This window comes from Vanessa cardui, chromosome 2 (assembly GCF_905220365.1).
Source record: "Vanessa cardui chromosome 2, ilVanCard2.1, whole genome shotgun sequence".
NCBI lineage: Eukaryota > Metazoa > Arthropoda > Insecta > Lepidoptera > Nymphalidae > Vanessa > Vanessa cardui.
The window spans coordinates 11528742-11551411 of record NC_061124.1 but is presented as its reverse complement, the minus strand read 5'-3'; the positions used below and the strand labels follow the sequence as shown (position 1 = coordinate 11551411).

Below are 22670 nucleotides of genomic sequence, written 5' to 3'. Positions count from 1 at the left end.
GTAATTATCACTTAAAACAGTAATATAATGATAAACGTCTATATGACAATATGTAGAGTACAATAATATAATAAGTTCATTTAAAGAAATGGATGAATGAATTGTTGAGAAATTTAACAACTACTGATTTTCTTGTCGGTTTTTCTTGGTTACATCTACTTTTCAAACTGGCGATTTTCGTCTATTCTTAACTTCATTTCTATGTAAATGTATTATATATGTCATTCTAATAGTTTATGTTTATTCTGATAGAAATCACAACTTCTCTTTAAATTATTCATACATTTTTAGTAAAAACGTTGACCAAAAGTATATAACACTTGAAAATTAAGCTTGAAATGTACTTTGACAAAAAACAAACCTTGAAAAGACAAGACTTAATACATTTGACATTGCTGGCGATACAAATTTCGAAAGTACAGGAAGTGTTTCATGCAAAATATTGACATCGTTAGCAAAATAAAAGGTTAAAAAATACGTTAAACCTTTAAATTAAATCATTTGCTATGTAAATAACAAAAGTCAACGACCTTTAGCAGATATAGGAAAGTTCCACAACGTAAATTGTACTTTTGATTTCGTAGTAACACTACTATATACTTATAACCTTATGTAAAATTACATCGTTAATGTAATTCTGATCCAAGAGATAGTATTAGTAACCAAACCGCAATTTTGTGTTTAAGCAAAGATTAACTCATTTCTTTATTACATAAAGGTAATGTTATTTTACACTTAGCTCAGTGGTTGGAAAATTTTAAATTTATTATTTTCATACAGATAAAAATAATTAAGTACAAACGAATCAAAATCAAAATGAACTTTAGCCCACTTGAGGTTTTACTTGCTCTTTTGATTAACAAACTATAGTAAGTGAAGCTACCATTAATTCGGAATGTAAATTCTACCTAGAAGAACCGACAAGAAACTCATTAGTTACTCTTTTTTAATAAGTGTTATGTACGCATGGAATATAATACTAATGAATTACATCATACACATAAGTTTAATTCATTAAAATACTATCGGATTATCGTAACAAAAACTTTCTTCTCTTTTTTACCTAATTTGTTCTAAATTCAATACATCTATCTACATCAATATTCCGCACTCAGTTCTCAGATTTTCAAACATTTTATCGGAAAATTCACTCCACATACACATTTAGTTTACCAAATATGTACATCTCAACATAGAATCCTCTCGATCTCAACAGAGCATGAATTGTAAGGATAGTCAAACGTTTTGATTATATAAAATTAACTACTAATCGATTACGAAAAACAAGCAGACAACTGTTTCCTTTAAATAGAATGCTAGCTAATCCTGCGGCTTTACCTTAGACTACTCGAGTTTGGTATAAACCATTCTTAACAGACGTCTACACCCTATAAAGAACCTAACTGCCAAATTATGTTTGTAGGCCAAATCGTTTTCGATTTCGTGATAAATTAGTGAGTAGTATTTCGTTTTTATACATATATATTAGTATGACAAAAAAATAAATAATATTACGTATTTCGTAATAATATAAGTAACGCTTACGTATTCACGGTATAAATAATAATGCGAGAAGTTACGATATCTAGTAAGATTAAAACGAAACAAAAATGCAGTAGAGCGAAACATTGAACTTATTAGTACACCGAGAAAGTTATTAACCCACACGATTACTTAATTATATATTACTAGTTAACGCCCGCGGTTTCGCTCGGGTTTTACGAGTTACTCTTTAGGTATTACGCGTACAAAAGCATACAGTATTCTTCTTTGGACTTCTAATTTATAGATTAGAAGATTGTAGTAATACGAATTCCACTTATACTGCTACATATTTTTATTATATATTATTTATTATAGATTATGTATATATATTATTTTAAAATATTTAAAAAAAAATGTCAGTGTGGGCCACGACTCCCAGACGACAATAATGAAATCCAGCGAAGATCTGCTGATGTTTAGTATAAAATATAAAACGCCAAAATGTTTAATACAAAATGTAAAAAAGGCACGCGAGCCTGTGGATGTAGTAAATTAAATTAAAAAAAAAAATGAAAATAATTATAGAGGTTTCAATGTGAAAGACTAGATAGAACAACGCTATAATTATTAATGTAAATTCAAAAATATTGTAACAGATATTCTTGTCATGTCTAGCTTTATATGTTTTGGCTTAAGGGGACCGTCCTTACGGAACGCTAAAATAGCACTTACTAGTTTTTAAATATCTGAAAACTGGAGCATCGAATATGGATAAAAAATTACATGCAGTATCTTAATAGATATGTCTCAAGTTTCACATCATAATATATCTAAAATATACATCAATAACTTAGCATATTCATCGCCAACATGACTCCAAACACTGAAATCGACCTTTTTTATTTAGCTTTACTGAGCTATTTAGCTGCTAGTTTATTCATGTATTTTTGCTTAAAAAGGGTCTCAAAAGTGTGAATAATAAGTGTACCACATTAATTTTTTATTATATTACACAATAGTTTAGTATTTTTTATTTAAATATTGCTTAATTTTTTGCATTCGTCGTCCATACATTTTAGTATGGAGAAAATCATTTGACGGTTTTGATTTTTATATTTGATACATATATATATACATACATACATACATACATAGATTTGATACAGTAATATTCAGATACATATATTTTGTAACAACTATACTGAAGTGTATAAAAATTAATTGTTCATTTTTCATAATAGTGTTTTGTAATCTTCGGTTAAAATTTCGAAAATATTAACAATATACTCAATATGAATGTGATACAATCGGCACTTCTTTAATACGATTCTTTATAAGCTTTAAACTATATAAATCGTAGTTTTTTTTAAACTACATATATGTATATTCACTATTGCATTTTATCATATAAATGAAAAAGAATACTTAAATTATTTAATTACGATACGAGAACGAAATAATCCGACAAACATTCGGCCGTTTTCGGAAAAGCCATGTTCGGTCCATCTTAATACGCACTATAATCTTAGATTATTTTATATTACTTACTTCATTTTTTCAATTTTAAAGTTAGATCCGCCGAACGCCTTCATGTTCTTAATGGTAGCCTTCAGCCTTAAGTTGGAGGCTGTTCTATCCAACTTCAGTGTTGGCACATTGAAAGGGTCCAAGGCCGGCACATTTACTTCAGGAATGCCATTTAGTAGTCTCGGCTTCACTACATCGACTGCTTTTAATATACATTTATCTAATTCTGGGTCATTTCGCTTGCACTGTGGGAAGTCGTCCGCTGGAAAATAAATCGAAAAATCTATAAGTGATTTGGATTCATGATGTCTTTGATGAAATGTCTTTGATTACTTTTTTCGATTCGATTATTCATCTATAAATATGTTATAAATAAAATAAAAAATATACAATAACTACCTAACTTCTACCTATGGACATTTGGTTGACACATGGTTTTTTGAATATCGAAAAATAATAATTCAAATATTGAAAAGTTTTTTTAGGTACCGTGACTACGATTGCTGTTGATTATTTGCGTATATATTATGTAGTAATGTATCAAATAACCTACGCAATACCTATATGTTTATGTAAGTTAATGGTGAAATTACGAATATTCCAAAAGCATTATATTTTGAAAAGTAAATACCTTGCACGTTGCGTGAAGCTTCAGTAAACATGAAATTGCATTTAAACTAAACAGCTATAAAACTTAAAGAGCATGCAATTTATAATTTACAAACAAACAGATCATTTCAAAATTGGTCGTGAATAAATATTACCAACTGTAAACAACTTATATAATACCAAGCTTTCGTTAATGATAAAAAAAAATTATAATTAATTTCAAGGATATCTAGTATTAATTATAATAATAACTAATGTCCAATACTTTAAAAAATATATGAAGGTTGTTGATTGTCTTGGCACTTGTCACTGGATTTATTTAAATAAAAATATTTTATATTATAAAGTAGAAACAAGTTTCATTATTGGTTTTATATGATTTTTTATCTGTGACTTATATTTTCAAAAAGAAAAAGGTATTTATACTAATATTTAGCTTAATTACATGACGTACTGCACATTCTAATAAAAAAAATTAGGTAGGGCTTTGTGCGAGCCCGCCTGGGTAGGTACCACCCACACATCAGATATTCTACCGCTAAACAACAGTACTCAGTATTGTTGTGTTCCGATTTGAAGGGTGAGTGAGCCAGTGTAACTACAGGCACAAGGGACATAGCATCTTAGTTCCCAAGGTTGGTGGCGCATTGACGATGTAAGGAATTTTACTATTTCTTACAGCGTCATTGTCTATGGGTGGTGGTGACCACTTACCATCAGGTGGCCAATATGCTCATCCGCCAATCTTCTCCAAAAAAAAACTACTTACTACTACTGTAGTAGTACTATACTTTTCACAATTACAAAAGTAGTGCACAATTGTATAATCGTTTTACAATACGAGCATATTGATCAGAATTAGAATCAAGTTACCGAAACTGTTTCCACAACAGAGATTGCTAAACAAAGCTAGCTTCCAATATTTCTCGTTTCGACATATCCCGGTCGATGACATACACATATACTTTTGTTACACAAGTTCTATTGTAGGCAAATTTTGACTTATATAATATAAACTAAAATATTATTTTCTACATATATTACATAATACAACTCATAAACAATTTTAATATTTTTTATTATTATTATTTCTTAGTTGGTATTGAATAATTTCGGTTGACTTGTGACGTCATTTACTCCAAAACAAAATTTGTAATATTTACTAGGTTTTGTTTTTACAATAAAAACATCATTTCCTTTGTTACGAATTGTAATGACCCGTAAATGTCCTAATAGGAAAAGGCGCACTTTCTTTTTGAAAAAATATTTGTAATGTGTGAAAAACTTCACGATATTTTCCATCACCGCCAAGAGCGAGGTAAAGTATAAATATAAATTATACAAATAATGATGGTCATTAAGATTGGATGAACATTTTCATTTCATTAAAATAAATTTCAATTCGCTTCCGGGCTAAATTTATATTTACAATACACATGAAACACTTTTGTTTACATGCGTACTAATAATTTGATTATTCTTTATTCATTTATTTAGGCACAACAACATTATACATAATTTATCCTTTAATTTTTTTTAAATAGTAATTGATTGTTCCGATTTTAACATATTTATCAATATATTAAATAATGGCATGTAACGTACACAATTAGCTCAGCAAAAATTCACCTAAAAATAAGTCTAAAATACACATTAGATAACATACTTAATCCAATCATATTTATTTTTATTGTTATCGTATTTCAATTATTACTCAACAAGAACAATTTTTAACTCTACATCTATTGCTATAAAGGTCAAAGTTGAATGAATAATATATTTTTTAGAAGTTTCCGCTCTCAATTATACAATTTTAATAACAAGCAAGATATATGTATGTTTTATTGTAATGATAACTGCACCTGTTCACGTGATTTGAATTATTGACCCTAATATTTAATTAATGTTTGTTTAAAATTATTCTAAATACATAATAAGGCAAATTGTATATATAAAATTCTGATAATTATATTCATTATATTATCATGTGTATATTATTTATAACATGTATGTTATAAGTGCTCACAGATAAAATATTGAGCTATATATAGTAATATTGCATGTATGTTTGTATATACGTTCATGGCAATCAGCTATAAAATAAATACTATTATTAATTACTGTGGCATCGTTATATATGTAATTGACATTTTTCATGTAAGTAATTGTAGTAATACAATAAGTATACCCTAAAATAAAAAATGACTATATAAGTCAAGTTAAAAAAATAAGTTTGATCTATATAATTAAAATTTCCAACGTTGTATTTATTGTTCTTTATTATTTATCAGTGTTTACATTCTAAATATAACTATTTGTTGATATACATGTGAGACAAATAATAATACTTATATTTATTACTTGTAAATAAATAAGAATGTTTGTCAAAAACAATATAAAGGTAAATACTGTTAATCGCACGAGAGATTAACGAAAAACCATAATCAAAAAAATTACTTAAAAATATATACAATACAAGATTCGATATGTACATATCATATGTGATACATTTATCATATGTAATATGGCTAATTACAATATATGAAAAAATAAAACAATGAATATTTTAATAACTCAATTCATTCCTTGTAAGAATATCTAAATCCTTTACTGCGATCACCAAAGCTTTTCTACTAGAAACAAATACTACATTAGATATCGATATCAGTAATATTGAAAAGAGATTTATTGTAACACGTTGCTTTGATAGAATGTAAACTAAATTAAAATGAATGTTATCATAGTCATTTTCGCATAACAATCTGTAGCATGTTATGTTATTTTGATTTTTACCGAATAATTCTACGGGATTAGTAATTAGATTAGGAAAGAGTGGTTTTATTAAAGGTGCTTACACATTAATACGATAATAAATAAAACAAAAGACTTACGTATAATTTTTGAGGACACGACTGCACACACAGCAAGTATTACTAGGACCCTCATTGTAGGAATATAGTCTAAATATTGTTTTATTAGCTAAAGTAAAAGATTGTAACGCGCAAGCGCCGGTAAGCGAGTGTTGGCCCGCGCAGAAACTCGCAATATTTGTATGAAAGTAAATGCGGTCTGCATCGAGGCTGTTGAGCAATTGTGTAAAAAAAATCTTCGGGGAATTTTGAAGACATATTTTATATTTGTTGAATTGACTTCCTTATGTTTTAATAACAGGATCGTTAAAATATCAACATGAAAAGCCTTTATTTCAATTATATAATAAAATACTTACTTAATCCTTCATACACCTGAACTAACATAAAAATATAGCCTTCCTCAAATATAAAACACAGGTTGAATACTACACAAATAACAGCCTTAAGTAAAAAGCATTGTAAATACGTTGTATATGATTTAGTAACAAAAACTTAATTTAAGTTAAAAAGTAGTATCAAAATTAGCTATTATTATTAGGCTAGTTTATTGAACAATGAAAAATGTACTTAATTTGAATTTGAAGTACAGAAAACCAACGTCACAAGACAAAAAATTGCTCCAATGTAACCCCAAAAAGAAAAAAGCAGTCCATAGTTCCGTAAAGTATTATATAAAAACTGTTCATTACAGCTGACCGAACGCCAGCCTCGATTAGATTACTTAAGATCCGTAATAGTTATCTCGCCGTAATGATAAAGCTACTCCATAGCGTACAACCAATAGAAATACCACTTATTAAATTGTAATAGAAAGGCAGATGGTATATTACTTTTCAATACTTTTATATATTGCGCTGAAAATGGTCTACACAATGATTAGTGGTCACCATCCATCCATTACCAAAACTCCACCAATCTTGGGAGCTAAGATGTTATGTATAATGTGTCTGTAGTTACACTCGTTCTTAAAAACGATATTACTGATATACTGATGAGTAAAGGTACTGCTAATATCGCTGTTCGCTAGTAGAAAGTCTTAAGCCCTACCAAGTATTAGGACTGTAAGTTAGTAAAGAGATGTTAAGATCTGGCCATAAATACTGATATCTAGAAGTATTATTATTTCGTACACGTACATATTCTACCAATTTAAAATAACATTTGCTATGCAACGTTTTCGTGTTTTTAAAACACAGATTTCCTAGGTTAGCTATATGTAGCTAAGCTAGGAAATCTGTTTCATTCACTAAATGATGATACTGTTTTTTGAACAATTATTTGCATTATCTTGTTAGTCACACTAAAACTCGAGAACAGCTGGACCTATTTGGCTAATTTTAGTCTTGAATTATTTATCCAGAAGTCCAGGGAAGGTTTAGAAGGTGAGTCAGTATAATAAAAATGCTAGTGTGTAGCTATCTCTAATGAAACTATTTCTAAGAAAAGAACAAAGTTGTTGTTTTTATTATATTCCTAGCATTTTTATCATTAACAATTTTGTTGACATTTGATCCTCACCATTATGAAACGACTTACGTCAAAACATTTCATTTTACATAATAAATAAAACTCGAACGATGTCTATTAAACCGTGACACTTAATTCGCCCATTAAACACAATTACTTCTCTTAAACAAACTTGAAAAATATATCCAGAAGATTTAAATTTATAGTAAAATGTTTATAAAATTGAAGTGTATACTCTGTCTTAATGCATTTTCGACATTGCCAATCAAGTATTAGTAAATTACAAAAACAACGCTTGTTGAGTTGCATATCGGTTTTAAACAAATGTTTCATTATTCCTTTAAGCAAACGTTAATTTTAGTGCAAATATTAAATAGTCAAGGTTTACAGAAATATTATACAATATCGGCAATAACTAATATTACTTACTGCAAAATTGTAAAACTTTGTATATTATTAAAATTGAGAGTAATCATTTAAATAAAACATTCATTTAGATTATTACTCTGAACATCTTTAAAATTCTGATTGGATTGCATAGAGTACAAAAAACATTTAAAATAAACATGCAAACAATTGAAATAGGTACTTTGAGTTAATTGTATTATAGTTTTGTCAGCGTTCTCTTCGGAGAACATCATAAATTATATACTCGTATACAAAAGGAACGCAGGAAGTCATCTAAACAATAAGAGATTCACTACACAAAGCTTTTTACAACACTGTTATATAGACATACACGAAGAATATCAAAACGTGAATAAATAATTATAAACACAGAAACAGCAATCTTTGGGGTTTGTTGATAAATAGCTTGTGTGTACTCGTAAGTATTAGTTTAAAAGTAGGTACCGTACCGGTCAAGGAGATCTTGGCTAGCCCTTACTATATATTTAAGCTATCGAACGATTACATGAATTAAATATTTACCAAAATATCTCATAGCCTAGATTGTAGTCTAGTTAAAATTATTTTTATGTTCTTTGTCATAATTAAGTGTAATTCATATAATATGACTTTTCTACTTAATTAATATTAGATTAATTAAAAAAATCTAATATTGCCATACTACTACTACTATTTACGATAGTACTAGTTATGATAAAATACTATATTAAAATAATTGGATGTCTAACTAAAAATGAACTACCGCACATCCTTTAAAACTTATGGCATACTATATATGTATTCGAATATATACAACTACCATAATTAGCGTTTTAATTAATAGCCTAGCTATTAACTGTAAGGCGCTGTTGAACCGGCGGGCTAAGCAACATTCATTTAATTTTCGTTACCTTTCGTTAAAATTCATTTAGTTTTCGTAAAATTAAGATATTCATATTGATTAGGTAACACTTTAACAATTTGCTTAAATCAAATAAAATTATTTGATAAAATATTTTTTTTTTATCAATAAAAGTTTTTCTTTCTTTTTTCAGGAATATGTAAAGAAAATTACTCTCTTCTATGAACAGAAGATGAATGTTATTTAGGCTACTATGCGACACCGCTTGTATAAAGGCTGGACTGTTAACGGAATGGCTAATTAAGCTAGTCAGCTGTAACCAATCAAATTCTTACTTTTATAAGTCTACGGGACTTATAATAGCTTGTTATTGGGCCAGACCAAGAACTTAACCCCCAACCTTCAATGTATGCAGCACTTCAGGCTAGCCACTAGAACAATAACGTAGTCAAGTAAGCATATCGAAGCCCTATAATCTGTAAACCTACAATTATGTTTTAGCGGAAGTTATCAAACATGGGACATTGCGTAAGCAAATGTTTTTATTTATTTGAAAGGCCAGGAGGGCTTTCACCAGAAGAAGGGCCTTCACCAGAACTCATTTTATTTAGAGCGGGTAGATGGGCGTGGTAAAATAAACGATCCAGTCCAAAATGTTAATTACAATTTAATAATCACTGTAGTCACAGGAATAGTATTCATCTCAAACTCGAAGGGAAGATCTACAAGACTATGATCAGACAGTACACACACACTACACTACAGTTCTTTATGGATCAGAGAGTTGGGCTACAAAAGGGATAACTGAATGACGAACGACGAAGAAGCTTGTGGGAGAGATGAGAATGCTGAGAGGAATGTGTGGTGTTACGCGAATGGATAGAGTAAGGAATGAGTACATAAGAGGAAGTTTGAAAGTACACCGATAGCCGAGAAGTTATCTGGAAGGCGGCTATAATGGTATGGGCATTATGGGATGGTAGAGGACGACCGAAGAAACGATGGGTGGATTGTGTAAAAGAAAATATGGTTAGAGAAAACGTTGCTTGTGAGGTGACGTGTGACAGAGTAGTATGGAAGGAGAAGACATGTTGCACCGACCCCATATAAAATTGGGATTAGGGCAGGAGGATGATAAAGATGTAATGTTGTCTTAAATTTTCGCGATTATTACACATTTAAATAAAACTAGTTATAACGGATTTGAATCGCGTATATTAATTATTTTTGGCATCCCGATGTTTCGAGTACTTTACAGCGTTCGTGGTCACGGGTAGACTAAGGTGGCATTTGTCTATTTGAGGACCAAAAGAAATATTATTTACAACTACCGCTAACGATTTCTCAATTGGTATCTTGAGTAACGATCCGGTTGCACGCAGAAGGCACTGACTGTATCTTTAGGTCTTGCAGTCTGTTGGATTTGGGATTTTAAATTTTTAATAAGTGAACTTGAACTCAAATGTGTTCTCTCGTTTATTAATTCATAAATACAAAAAATAAAACAGATATTTTAAGGACGCCATTTGTTTTTAAATAGGTCATTGAAAAACTCTATGTAAAAAAATAATAAGATTTTTACGAAATTAAATAAATTAGGAAAATAAATAAAAATCATCCAATCATTTTATAAGATATCTTATTATAAAACAAAATACAAAAAAAACTAACTTTATTACACGAAAACAATCCTCTTAATCTACAATATTAAAGCCAAATATTTCATTTATATAATTTGAGATTCATAATATACATAAACATTATATATAGATTTCAATTATATTTAACATGGAGTGAACAGTATCACAAAAACAAATTATTGTCATAGGAAATATCGTAGGTACTTCATAGCGGCGCGTTATTCATATTAAATATAATCTATTACCATATATTTACAAATAATACAATAATTTAATTAAAATAATAATAATAATAAAAATATATGTATCTATGTAAAACATTCGAATTAATTATGGAAATTTAGAAAATACAATGTATTTATTTAAATAAGGTTTTATATGTTATGGCTATTAAGTCTTCAAAAAATACAACTCATTTAGAAGAAAATCGGTATCAAAATATTTTTAATTGAAAAAATCTAATACAATGATCAAGGTATCAATTAAAAGTACAACGTATATAAAATATTTCATAAAACAAATTAAAATAGAACCATATAAAAAATAACCGCCAGAATGTTAAACATAAAAGAAAAATAATACAAAAACATATGTTTAAACTACGAAAAACTTATTAAGAACAATCAAAGTAATTTAATCATTTATACGGAAACCTGTCTTCTGATAAAAAAAAAAAACAAATCATAAATGTTTAGATCACAAACAAATTTTCGTGTAATTTTGAATTGCTTTTTTATCTGTATACAAATTACTAGTCCTTTTAATAATTCCTTAGAAAAATAATAAGCCTGTCTGGTTTATTATTTTTTTTTAATTTTTGAATTCATAAAATAAAATTTGTTACAGTATATATTTTTAATAAGGTTAGAACTCCTTTTAGGAACAACACTTTATTCAAAAATTCGGCACAGCAAAGATTAAAAATTGTGAATCGAGTGTTGATCAATTGTTTGTTTATAGAACGATATCTTTGCTGAATGAAATGAGAGTTGATGAATATGAATCAACCGATCAACAACTGAACAGTTTCTTAGACGTTGTTTGTAAAGTATCATTTATGAAACGTTTTTTATCAAACATTATTGAACCCTACACACACTCTGAATCTAAATATTAACTCTATCATAATATCACAATAAAATCGTCACCTATCTAAAGATCAGGGGAATAGTTCCTGATATGTGAATTTAGAAGTTATTTTGTTCGCCATTTCAGTGAATAGATCGGCCAAACTCTTTTCCAAAACCGGACTTATCTCCTGCAAGAATACCTGAGAGTTCTCATTGATCACCCTGTTGGTGGCTGGCCCGAGGACGGGATCGCCGTCGAAGAGATTTGTCAGGTAGATGGAGGACTCCCCGACGCGAAGGTGGACTTTCATCGGCTCGAAGGTTAAATATTCATTATCTCCGCGCTTTTCTTTGTGGCCTCGCATTGTGACGTTACAAGCGTAATCCTCTGTAAATTATTTGTCATTAATCTTCTATACATGTAATAAAATTGGTGTGTCTGTTTGTAATATTAAAAAAGCCCTTTTCACCCAATGTATACACAGTACATACACCAAAATAACATTTTTACAATTTTTGTCAGTCTGTCTGTTTGTTCCGACTAATCTCTGGAACGATTTTGACGGGAGTTTCACTGGCACTGCAGATTACAATAATATATATTTTTTTGTTAAATTCAAGCGCGTATAAGGTCGCAGGCACAGCTATTTTATTATAAAAGTAAACTTTTTTGATTTTGTTATCACAACGATTACAGTAGTCATGGAATCAATGAGGTATGAACATAAATTATAATCTTATATATAGCAAACGTGAATTCGTGTGCAACTTAGAAATACTTATCGATAGGGCTTCGTGAAAGACGGTTTGCTTGTCAATCGTACGACGACTATTCCTCATATATTCTACTACCAAAGAGCAAGAGCTTGATCTGTTTCGTTATGAAGATTAACCAAGCCATTGTACAAGGGCATACATATTTGTTCACTAGGTTACTACGCATTAGTTCCTGTAGCGATATAGTGTCTATCTGCAGTGGTGACCACTTAACATCAAGTAAAGCGTCATCTAAAACAAAAACTTGTCACTCAATCTAGTCAGTATGGCAAGCAAAAACAGGAATTCCAATCTAGTTCCTTCAATATAAAGTTGTATTCAAGGCGAAATAGATACCGAAGCAACTCTACTAATATACATAGTTACTTAAGCTAAACCTGTTAAAACAAGCGAATAATACTGGCAACATCTGTGACAAGATAGGTAAGTACGGGTTAAGTATGTTACGAGTTTAGCGTTTTTGCTACTAGTTCCTACTATTAGTACTAGTTCTATTTCTGGAACACTGTCCTAATTGTTCAAACCTGTGGTTTTTATTCAATTACACTCATTGTTGGAGTAATGATGTTTGTAACCTACCGTGGTTTAAGAAAAATGCCGTTAACTGACATTTGATCGACTGACATTTCAATAAGAAACAAAATCTACGGTTTATTGAGATCTTGATTAGTTTTGGAAATATTTTTTAGTCTTATCATCGATAACATAGGTTTACATTTTGCCTCGTCTTTTGCTTATAGCTCATAGTTGAGTTTAGGTAGATAACGGCATCATAGAAATACCACAGCAGTTTCTGTAATGTCATCAACATTACAGATACTGCATGATGAGCTGTATGATGATTATGATGGGCAGAAAAGAGGATATGAGCGGAGTGAAGTGAAATGTCGAAATAAGATGGCATAAAATAAGAAGCGAGTTTTGACAGGTTATTAGAATATGTGTTGAACTAGTTCTTAGCGGCGGCTTAGCTCGCGTTTTAGAGTCCATCGCTGTCGTCTGTCTCTCTCTCGCCCAAACTTATGAACCGAATTTGACGAAATTTGGTGTGAAGTAAACTGAACTTCAAAGAAGAATATAGGTTACGTTTATCGCCTAACACGTGAAAATCAAAACCCACAAACGCGAGGGTATCCGCCACAACTAGTAAGTATAACATCACGCTACAACTCTCGAAGACTGTGTACTTACGCGGGTGAATGATTGCTTAGCTATCTATATATTTTATTATATACCAGGTGGGTGGGTAAAGGTGCCATCCGACAGTGGGTGGTCACTACTTCCCATGTATTGACATATTATAGCGTTGTTAGAAATTTCACCGATAACCATTCCTTACATTGCCAATGCGCCACCAACCTTGGGAACTAAGATGTTACATTCCCTGTTCATGTAGTTGCTATTTGGCGGTAGAATATCTGACAGGTAGATGGTACCTACCCAGACGGTCTTGTATAAAGCTACCAGGTACTTTAATTATACTTACTGAATGATCCCGTTATATTTCCCTTTCCCTGCAATCTCAAGAGCAGTACTTGGATATCCATCTTGTACTTCCCCGCAAAGTCGAGTCTAGGTAGTAGAAGTTTGAAATCAAACCGGTTCCTATCTAAGTCTGACCTGGAATTAAAAAAAAGCGGCTGTTAGTAAAATTACACACACAGATTTTCCAAACAGGTACATTCTTTAATTAGTTGGTTTTAATTACAATTATTTGGTATTTCAAATGATTTGAAAAAACTGATGACAAATAAGGTTTTGATAGTTTATAAATATAATTAATCATAATAAAGTTTTTGTTGCACGTATATTATCTTGGAGTAATTAATAAAGTTATGTACATTTCCGTGTTTTGAAATTGTATCAATGTAAACATTATTATTAATAAAAAAATTGAATTATATAAATAAAAAGAAAACAATATTAAAATGAAAAATATATAAAATGAGTTTTATCCGTGATGTCATAGCTTATACTGAAGAACTAAAGCAGTATCCACTAAATGTGCGCTCAGGGAAGTCGATTTAATTACTTATTTCTAAAGTATAGAGACAGTATGGCCCTGTGGATAGGATTTAAACCTATTCTACTAGAAGGACGGTAAATATGTTTCCTTAAACTTACCCGAGATAGTTCATTATTTACAAGACATGAAATTTATTCTGAGTTCAAACTGAATTAATTTACTTAATTTGCGTTTATAATTAATCTTATGTTCAGCGGTAAAGTAAACTTGCACAGACGGATGAGAATCTGGAATTCTAAAATGCTCAGAATATGCATGACTTAAGCATGTCTCCTATATGTCTAACTCTCAGCTTTAAAAATCGAACATAACCAATGTGTTCAAAGTTCCATAAACTGGAGTAAGAACTGCGTAACTTTAAAAATATATAAATATTATTAAAGTTATTAATTTCGGGATATTTACCATGTTTTTTATTTTTTTCGGTGGAGCTCGATATTTCGACATTGTCTACGAATGTCTTGTTCACGAGTCCAACTTAAGACATTATCTTTATTTCCTTGGTAAGAATACATTTGGTTGCACGTAAATTCAGCGCATACATAAACATGTGTTTATCTTTACAGAAGCTATTCACTTCCAACTTCAGATAATTCATGCGACGAAAATATAAAAATAAATTACCTCATTCTATTATACATTGTATTTTTAAATATTGTATTTTAAAAATCGAAACTATTATTTTTATATTATTTTTGCAAAAGAGGTACCTGATGATAAGTGGTCTGAATAACTGAGAGAGAATTATTAATAGTTTCAAATATTACCATAGTATATAATTGATAGCTACGATGTTATGTCCCTTGTGCCTGTAGTTGAACTGGTTCCCTTTAATCCGGAAAACAAACAGGAGTAATACAAGCAATAGAATATACATAGGATGAGAAGGTAGTAGGCAACCCGTCTTGGTACATACCAAGACGGGTTGCACAAAGCTCTACCACCGAGGAGAAGGGTACTATATTGACATATTCGACGACCTCCGGGGTCGAGTAGTGGGTACGTCACTCAAAGATCCCGGGTTCTAATCCCGGCCGAGTCAATGTATAAAAAATTCATTAGTTTTCTATGTTGTCTTGGATCTGTTAAGTTTATGGTACCATTGGTACTTCAGATTTTCCATAACACAAGTGCGTTATCTACATGCATAGGGTTCAGAGTAATGCATGTGATGTTGTCCAATACTTATTTATTTTTAATATCATGTCGTATTCGTTTCTTATTACAGAATATATCCGAGTGTATTTAGGTAATTACTTTTATGCATAATAAGTAAATATAATGCAACAAGTTATTGTTACCTTATAAAACTGTATACGGCAATATGTTTGCAATACTTTTAAATCAACATCCAATTAAAATATATCAATAGAATTCACCTTGACACCATTTCTCATACACGAGTATGTTAACCTTTAATGAGAAGTGAAAGTTAAAATGATCGTTTAAGGATGATTTTTCTTCCGTTGTTTGCGAAATTGAACAAATTATTCAATTACTAAATGCTTACAATGTAGTAACTACTAGTACTACAGTAACAGCCTGTGAATATCTTATTGCTATAGAAAGGTATTTTGTAAAAAGGAGATTTAGAAGCATTCCACCATAATGTTCCAATGCGATTTGCATAAATGGGATTACATGTATCAGATCTTCATCCAACACTTGCTCAACTTAGTTTAATTTTCTGAGTTTTTTTTCACTGGTAAACATGGGATGGTTTACAAACAGACGCAATTGCATATAACACAGAATAAAGTGGTCATTTATAAGAATACAAAGTATTGGTATTCAACGGGTAATTATCAAAAAAGTGGACGATGCCTATCCGGGCTTGCACAAAATCCTACGATCGAACACAGAAAAAAAGCAATGGTGCCTACTTTGGTATGAACCTGCATTAATGACTTTGTTTACAATATATTTGGAATAAAAAATTAAGATACTCACTTTAACTCCTGTATGATAAAGTTGCTGGGTCCCCTAACTTTTACGTCGTTGACGACGGCAGTTAACTTGGCACCCTGAGGGCCACGAGCGAGCGCTATCTGGCCCAAACTCAACGGTTCAATACCCGGTACGTCTAGTTCGGGTATGCCCTGGAATTAAAAAAATAACCGTATTGAATAAAACATGAAAATTATGCTTATTTTATTAATTTGAGTACATTTATACGGTTAACTTTAAGCTGTACGAATATACAATACGATAATGATGATTAGAAAGCAATTTGTGAAATTAGGCATTTTTATATTGTCACTAAACTGATCTAATTAATACGTCTCGAACTGTTTGAAGTTAATTTTAGAAACTGAATTATTTATGAGGCCGTATATATGTAAATTAATTCTGTAATATTAATAAAAAACAAATAGGTACATATGTAGATTTATAATAATATAATATTTTTACAAATTTACAAACTTATTAGCATAATATTGTTTTAATCCAGATTTTGGAGTAAATTTTCACAAATATTTCGAAACATAGTATTTCACCTGATCTCATTGATTCCTCTAAATAGGATAGAAGGACAGGTGATTTAATTAATACCTACAGAATTGTGATTCAACGACAACAGCATGTAGAAAGTTTGTGAACCGTAACAATTTAAAAGTAATGTATCAAAGATAATATCATATGAATTATAAAAACTCTAACTCGAAACATTTTAACGACAAAAACAACATCCTTTAAATTCCCACTGCTGGGCTAATGCTTCCTCTCACTTTGAGGAGAAGCTTTGGGACATATCCCACCACGCTGAACCAATGCAGGTTGGTGGTATACACGAGTGGCAAAATTTCTATGAAATTAAACACATGCAGGTTTCCTCACGATGTTTTCCTTCACTGTCTAGCACGAGATTAATTATTAACACAAGCATATTAATATTCAGTGGTGCTTACCTAGGTTTGAACCCGCAATCATCGGTTTAGATGCACGCGTTCTAACTACTGGGCCATCTCGGCTCAAACATTTTAAACTACCGACATTTTATACGATTAAATATAATTAATTAATAAATGATTCATAATTCATAATAACTCAACAGGTTAAAATCTCGCGAAATAGATTCTAATCTAATAGAATTTACAATTTTACAATAACTTGTATAATTTAAACTAAACTTAAAATAAAATAAAATTATTTATTATTAAACATATTTTATAGGTTCAGTACCATTTTTCACCAGCATTTCTATACCCTCATAACGTATATGTTAAACTCCATGATGCAACAACACGTACACATATAATTTAAATAAATTAGGAGTACTATAAAATAGTACTCATAGACCCTTAAGATATAATAAGCTAATCAAACAAAGTGCAAGCTGTTTTGTTTACATTTCCACTTGTCATCGCGACATACTTTACTTACTCGTATATTATGAAACATAATGACAATGACATACTTTCGAATTCGTTTTAAAATCATATTTTTATTATATCCAATAGCGATCAGATGTTTTAATAATTGAAAGTAATCTCTTGATTTAAGATCACTGACCTTAAATTTTATTGATCTGTGCTCACAACTTTGGTTATAAAGATTTTATCAATGTACAAATTTAAGCTCAAAACATTTTATTAAATGTAAAAGCATTTCATAATTATTCTTTACTGGTAATTAAAGTTGAAATTGACAGCAATTCAGAAATACAAATAGATATATCTGCGAAAAATCGTTGCAGGTATTTTTATTGTTCAAAATATCCAAGCCCATGTTCCTTTCCCAAAATAAGCAATTTTCAAGAATAGAAAAAGTAAGAGAATATCATATGTATATTCATTAATTATGTAAAGAATTATTGTAATGTTAAGGATAAGGATGTACAAAACACTTGATTTTGACACTATAATGTGTTATAACATAAATATAAAAATATACAAAAAAAAAATAGAAAAATGAACATCACTGAGCAATAATTAAAAAAAAAACTCATAATTTACTAAGTGAGATCGGTAAGTGATTTTAATGATACCTAAATATTTTTATATAAATACACAAATATTTGCATATATATCTATCTATCTTTAAAATAATTGCGGATTCAAAATTAACAATTGTTAAATGAGTTTATATTAAATTAATAATATTGTTAGATATATAGAAAATAAATTATGTTACCGAAAATATATTGCTTTTATGTTAATTGGGAAACGAGTGAATGAAATTAGTGTTAGTCAGGCAATTTTACTCGATAGGTATAAAAATAATAATGATATAACATATTAAATATATATATAAACAACCCTTGTTATTATGAATCAATTTCATACGTGTTTAAAGTATTAACAATAAATTAATCTGCCCAGGTAGTAAGTTAAAAATTAACTCGTTTAACAGGTTAGAAAACGCTTCCTCAAAACAGAAATTGACTGTAAAGACGTCAGAAAATATTGTTTGAAACCTTGAACTACAACTAACATAAACAAACAATTACACACGTATTACATACTCTTATTATCTAATTTAAATTGTTACTCGTGTGAAAAATAAAATATCACTAACGACAATACATTTATTACTATAACACCTGGCGATAACAGAAACGCGAATATATTTAAAAAAACATACGTGCCTAAAACATTTTTGATAAAACATTGACGAATGAATCAGAAGCAATGACAAAAGACACTGTTATCCTATCTGAGTATGTAAGTTATGTATAAAAGGCTTGTGCAACGTTATCTTGGGAACTCAGACAAATATGGGGTTGTATAGAGCGGTTATACTCGTTGCAACTGCGCTAGTTTTCGTGGTAAGATTTCGATATTACCTAAATTAATTATTAATTAAAGTTAATTTCAAAATCTATAAAGTCATATTGATATTTTTCTATAATTATGAGATTATTTTCTTATTTTATTGTTATACTTCAACATAGTTTAGGGTAAGTTTATTTATAATTTATTAATTTCAGGTTAAGAACGCTCAAGCAGGCGTCTGCAATGGTCGAAGTACGGTGGTGCAAATAAAAATACCCAACCGTACAAACGTCACAATACAGTATCCAAATCAAAATAATCCAGTGGAATTCGTGCCCTACCCGTACCAACAGCAAGGCAGTTCCAATGCACCAGAATGCTATACATGTCGAGGATCCAAATGTCAAAGATGTAATAGAGTTGAAAAAAATGCACGTTACAGCAGACCGGCGTCTTACACGAAAACTAATATCATAATAGACCTTACCAAAGATGATTCTAAGAAATCTAATGGAAAAGACAGTAACACTAAGAATGGTACAGTCATCATTTTACAAGACGATAATACAGCATACAGCGCGAGTGGTTCCTCAGCTAAAGGAGGCAAAGGAGTGTCGGTGTCAAGTTCTGCATCAACATCAATATCAAGTACTGACATAGTTGCTTCTCTAAATGAAAAGGCGAACGCCAGTGCATCTAAAGCCGGTAATACAGAAGACATTTATGTATTAGATGCTTCCAAGTCTGTTTCAGCCTCCGTATCAAAAGCTACTACTGACGAAAAACCAAAAAAAGAACAGTCGCACCCAGCTAAGGACTCGTCTACTTCAGATCAGCCTAAGCACCCAAGTGCGGAACAACCTGCCCAATCTCAACATCCGTCTGTTGTAAACTCAGGATCACAAACGCCCCAACATCCAGATTCAACGGTCCCCGATCAAGGATCGACATCAGACCATAAACCAGCTTTACCTGCAAAAGACCAACCGGCTACGGCCGATCAGGTTTCGCCAGCAAGTCAACATCCATCTGCAGATGATAAGAACTTACAACCTAGTCAGCCTGACCAACCCAAAGCCGATGATCCGACTCCATCAAATGTACACGAGAAAAAAACAGAAGCAGAGGCTGAAGCAAAAGCAAAAGTAACATCAACAACCACTGATTCATGAAACCAAGAAGAAATTGTGCATTTTCCATGAAGACGTATGCAATAAAGGAAATGTCAGAACCACAAATGTTTAAAATAAAAACATTGTTACAATAATAAAAGAATACGTTTGATTTAAGAATACTGTGTTTAGCTTACCTTAATCATTTTTGGTCGCAGTTCTTCTACGGAGTTTATGATGCATTTGTCCACATTCGGATCGCTCCGTTGACAAACTTTTATGTATGGAGCTGGAAAAAATAATTTACATTTAAGTCAGTATCAAAACTAAATGAATATTGTCGTTCTAGGGTTTCCTTGTAATATAACTTGTAAAATTATTGTGTGATAAATTATTACTGTTATTATAATTTTTGCAGTAAAATATGATTGAATTTTTTTCATATTTATAGTATTATTTTTTTACAAAGTATTCAGTTACGTAGTTGCTATAAATAATAAAACAGTATCTTCGTACCATGCCTTGATACAGAAACCTTGACGTGACCTTGGCGTTATGTAGTATTGAATTTCTGCGATCAGACACCATTAAAACCCTATACATATAATAATTAAAAAAAAAACTTATTCAAATATGTAAACCATACTTGAGTTATATTTTATTATTTAATATTGTTACATTTACATTTCTACAGACATAGTCTGATATAGTAGTGATATAGATATATAGTCTGTGCCTTTGTAGTGTTTTATTTTTAGTTCATATTTTTTATTTCAGTGCGCACGGGTGTGTTCTATACCAGCAATACAATTTTAATCAATTACTTATTTTTATAATAAATTCAGTTCTTAATAGGCTTGGCTTACTTAAAAGAAATTAAAATATATAGAGGATTTTTAAAATAAATCTATACAGGAATGTTTGAAAGAGTTAGGTCACTTAGATTCTGATTGATGTCGCTAGTGAAAATATCTTATTATGGAAATATAGACGATATCTTGGTGGTAGGGCTTTGTGCAAGCCCGTCTGGGTAGGTACCACCCACTCATCAGTTATTCTACCGCCAAACAACAGTACTCAGTATTATTGTGTTCCGGTTTGAAGGGTGAGTGAGCCAGTGTAACTACAGGCACAAGGGACATAATATCTTAGTTACCAAGCTTAGTGGCACATTGACGATTTAAGGAATAGTTAATATTTCTTAGAGCGTCATTGTCTATGGGTAATGGTGGCCACTTACCATCAGGTAGCCTATATGCTCGTCCGACAACCTATACCATAAAAAAAAAATGTTTTCTTCAACATCTCGTTTAATTTATAATCCAATCGAATGATTTAATGATAAATTTTAGGAAAACTAGCAAATTTACCACCTCATGTCTGAAGACGGGCAGATAATACCTTCAACTATACACACTGGTAGCACTTCTTACAATGCATCGCCAACTATGTGGTATTACGTTCCTTCTGCCTGATTCTCTTTTCATTCAAACAAATAGACCTTAATATAAGAATCATTATAGAGTGGATTTAACTGAAGGCACCTTTGATTAACATTCTATCGCAGTGATAACAAAAACTATGAAATTACAAAAATACACAAATAATAAAGAGAATATTTCACGTTAATGCAACAATGTGCGACCCCAATCCATGCCTTGAATGAAAACAGGTTCGGTTAGACGTTACATCAGAGTGGCATCGCTAATAAACACCGTACGTGAGGTTAGTACTTTTCTAGTTATCAACCAGTTGTTAGACTACCCACTAATTATGCTCGAATATATTAAGAACAAAAAATTTAGTTCAGTAAAAATAATATGGCATCCAATTGTAATAGTATATTCGTCTTAATCAATATATTTTATGTTGAAACATTTAAGATGTACGAAACGCAAAAGCGTATAAACGATAATAATAAATTATATATTTGTAAGTAAAGTAAAGTAAAGTAACAGCCTGTATGTTTCCCACAGCTGGGATAAGACCTCCTCTTCCATTAAGGAGAGGCTTTTGGAACAAATTCCACCACGCTGTTCCAATGCGGGTTGGTGGAATAAACATGTGTCAGAATTTCGATGAAATTAGACACATGCAGGTTTTCTCACGATGTTTTCCTT

General features: G+C 30.6%; 1 protein-coding gene across 1 annotated transcript in view; it reads right to left on the bottom strand.

The window, feature by feature from the left end:
* LOC124536937 (circadian clock-controlled protein daywake-like) overlaps positions 1-22670 on the bottom strand; it is a 30169-nt gene that overhangs the window by 2433 nt on the left and 5066 nt on the right. The window contains exons 2-5 of the mRNA XM_047113609.1: positions 20748-20839; positions 16674-16822; positions 14184-14317; positions 3034-3274 (exon numbers count right to left, since the gene is read on the bottom strand). Coding sequence (XP_046969565.1) covers positions 3034-3274; positions 14184-14317; positions 16674-16822; positions 20748-20839 — 616 coding nt within the window. The remainder of the gene's footprint in view (positions 1-3033; positions 3275-14183; positions 14318-16673; positions 16823-20747; positions 20840-22670) is intronic.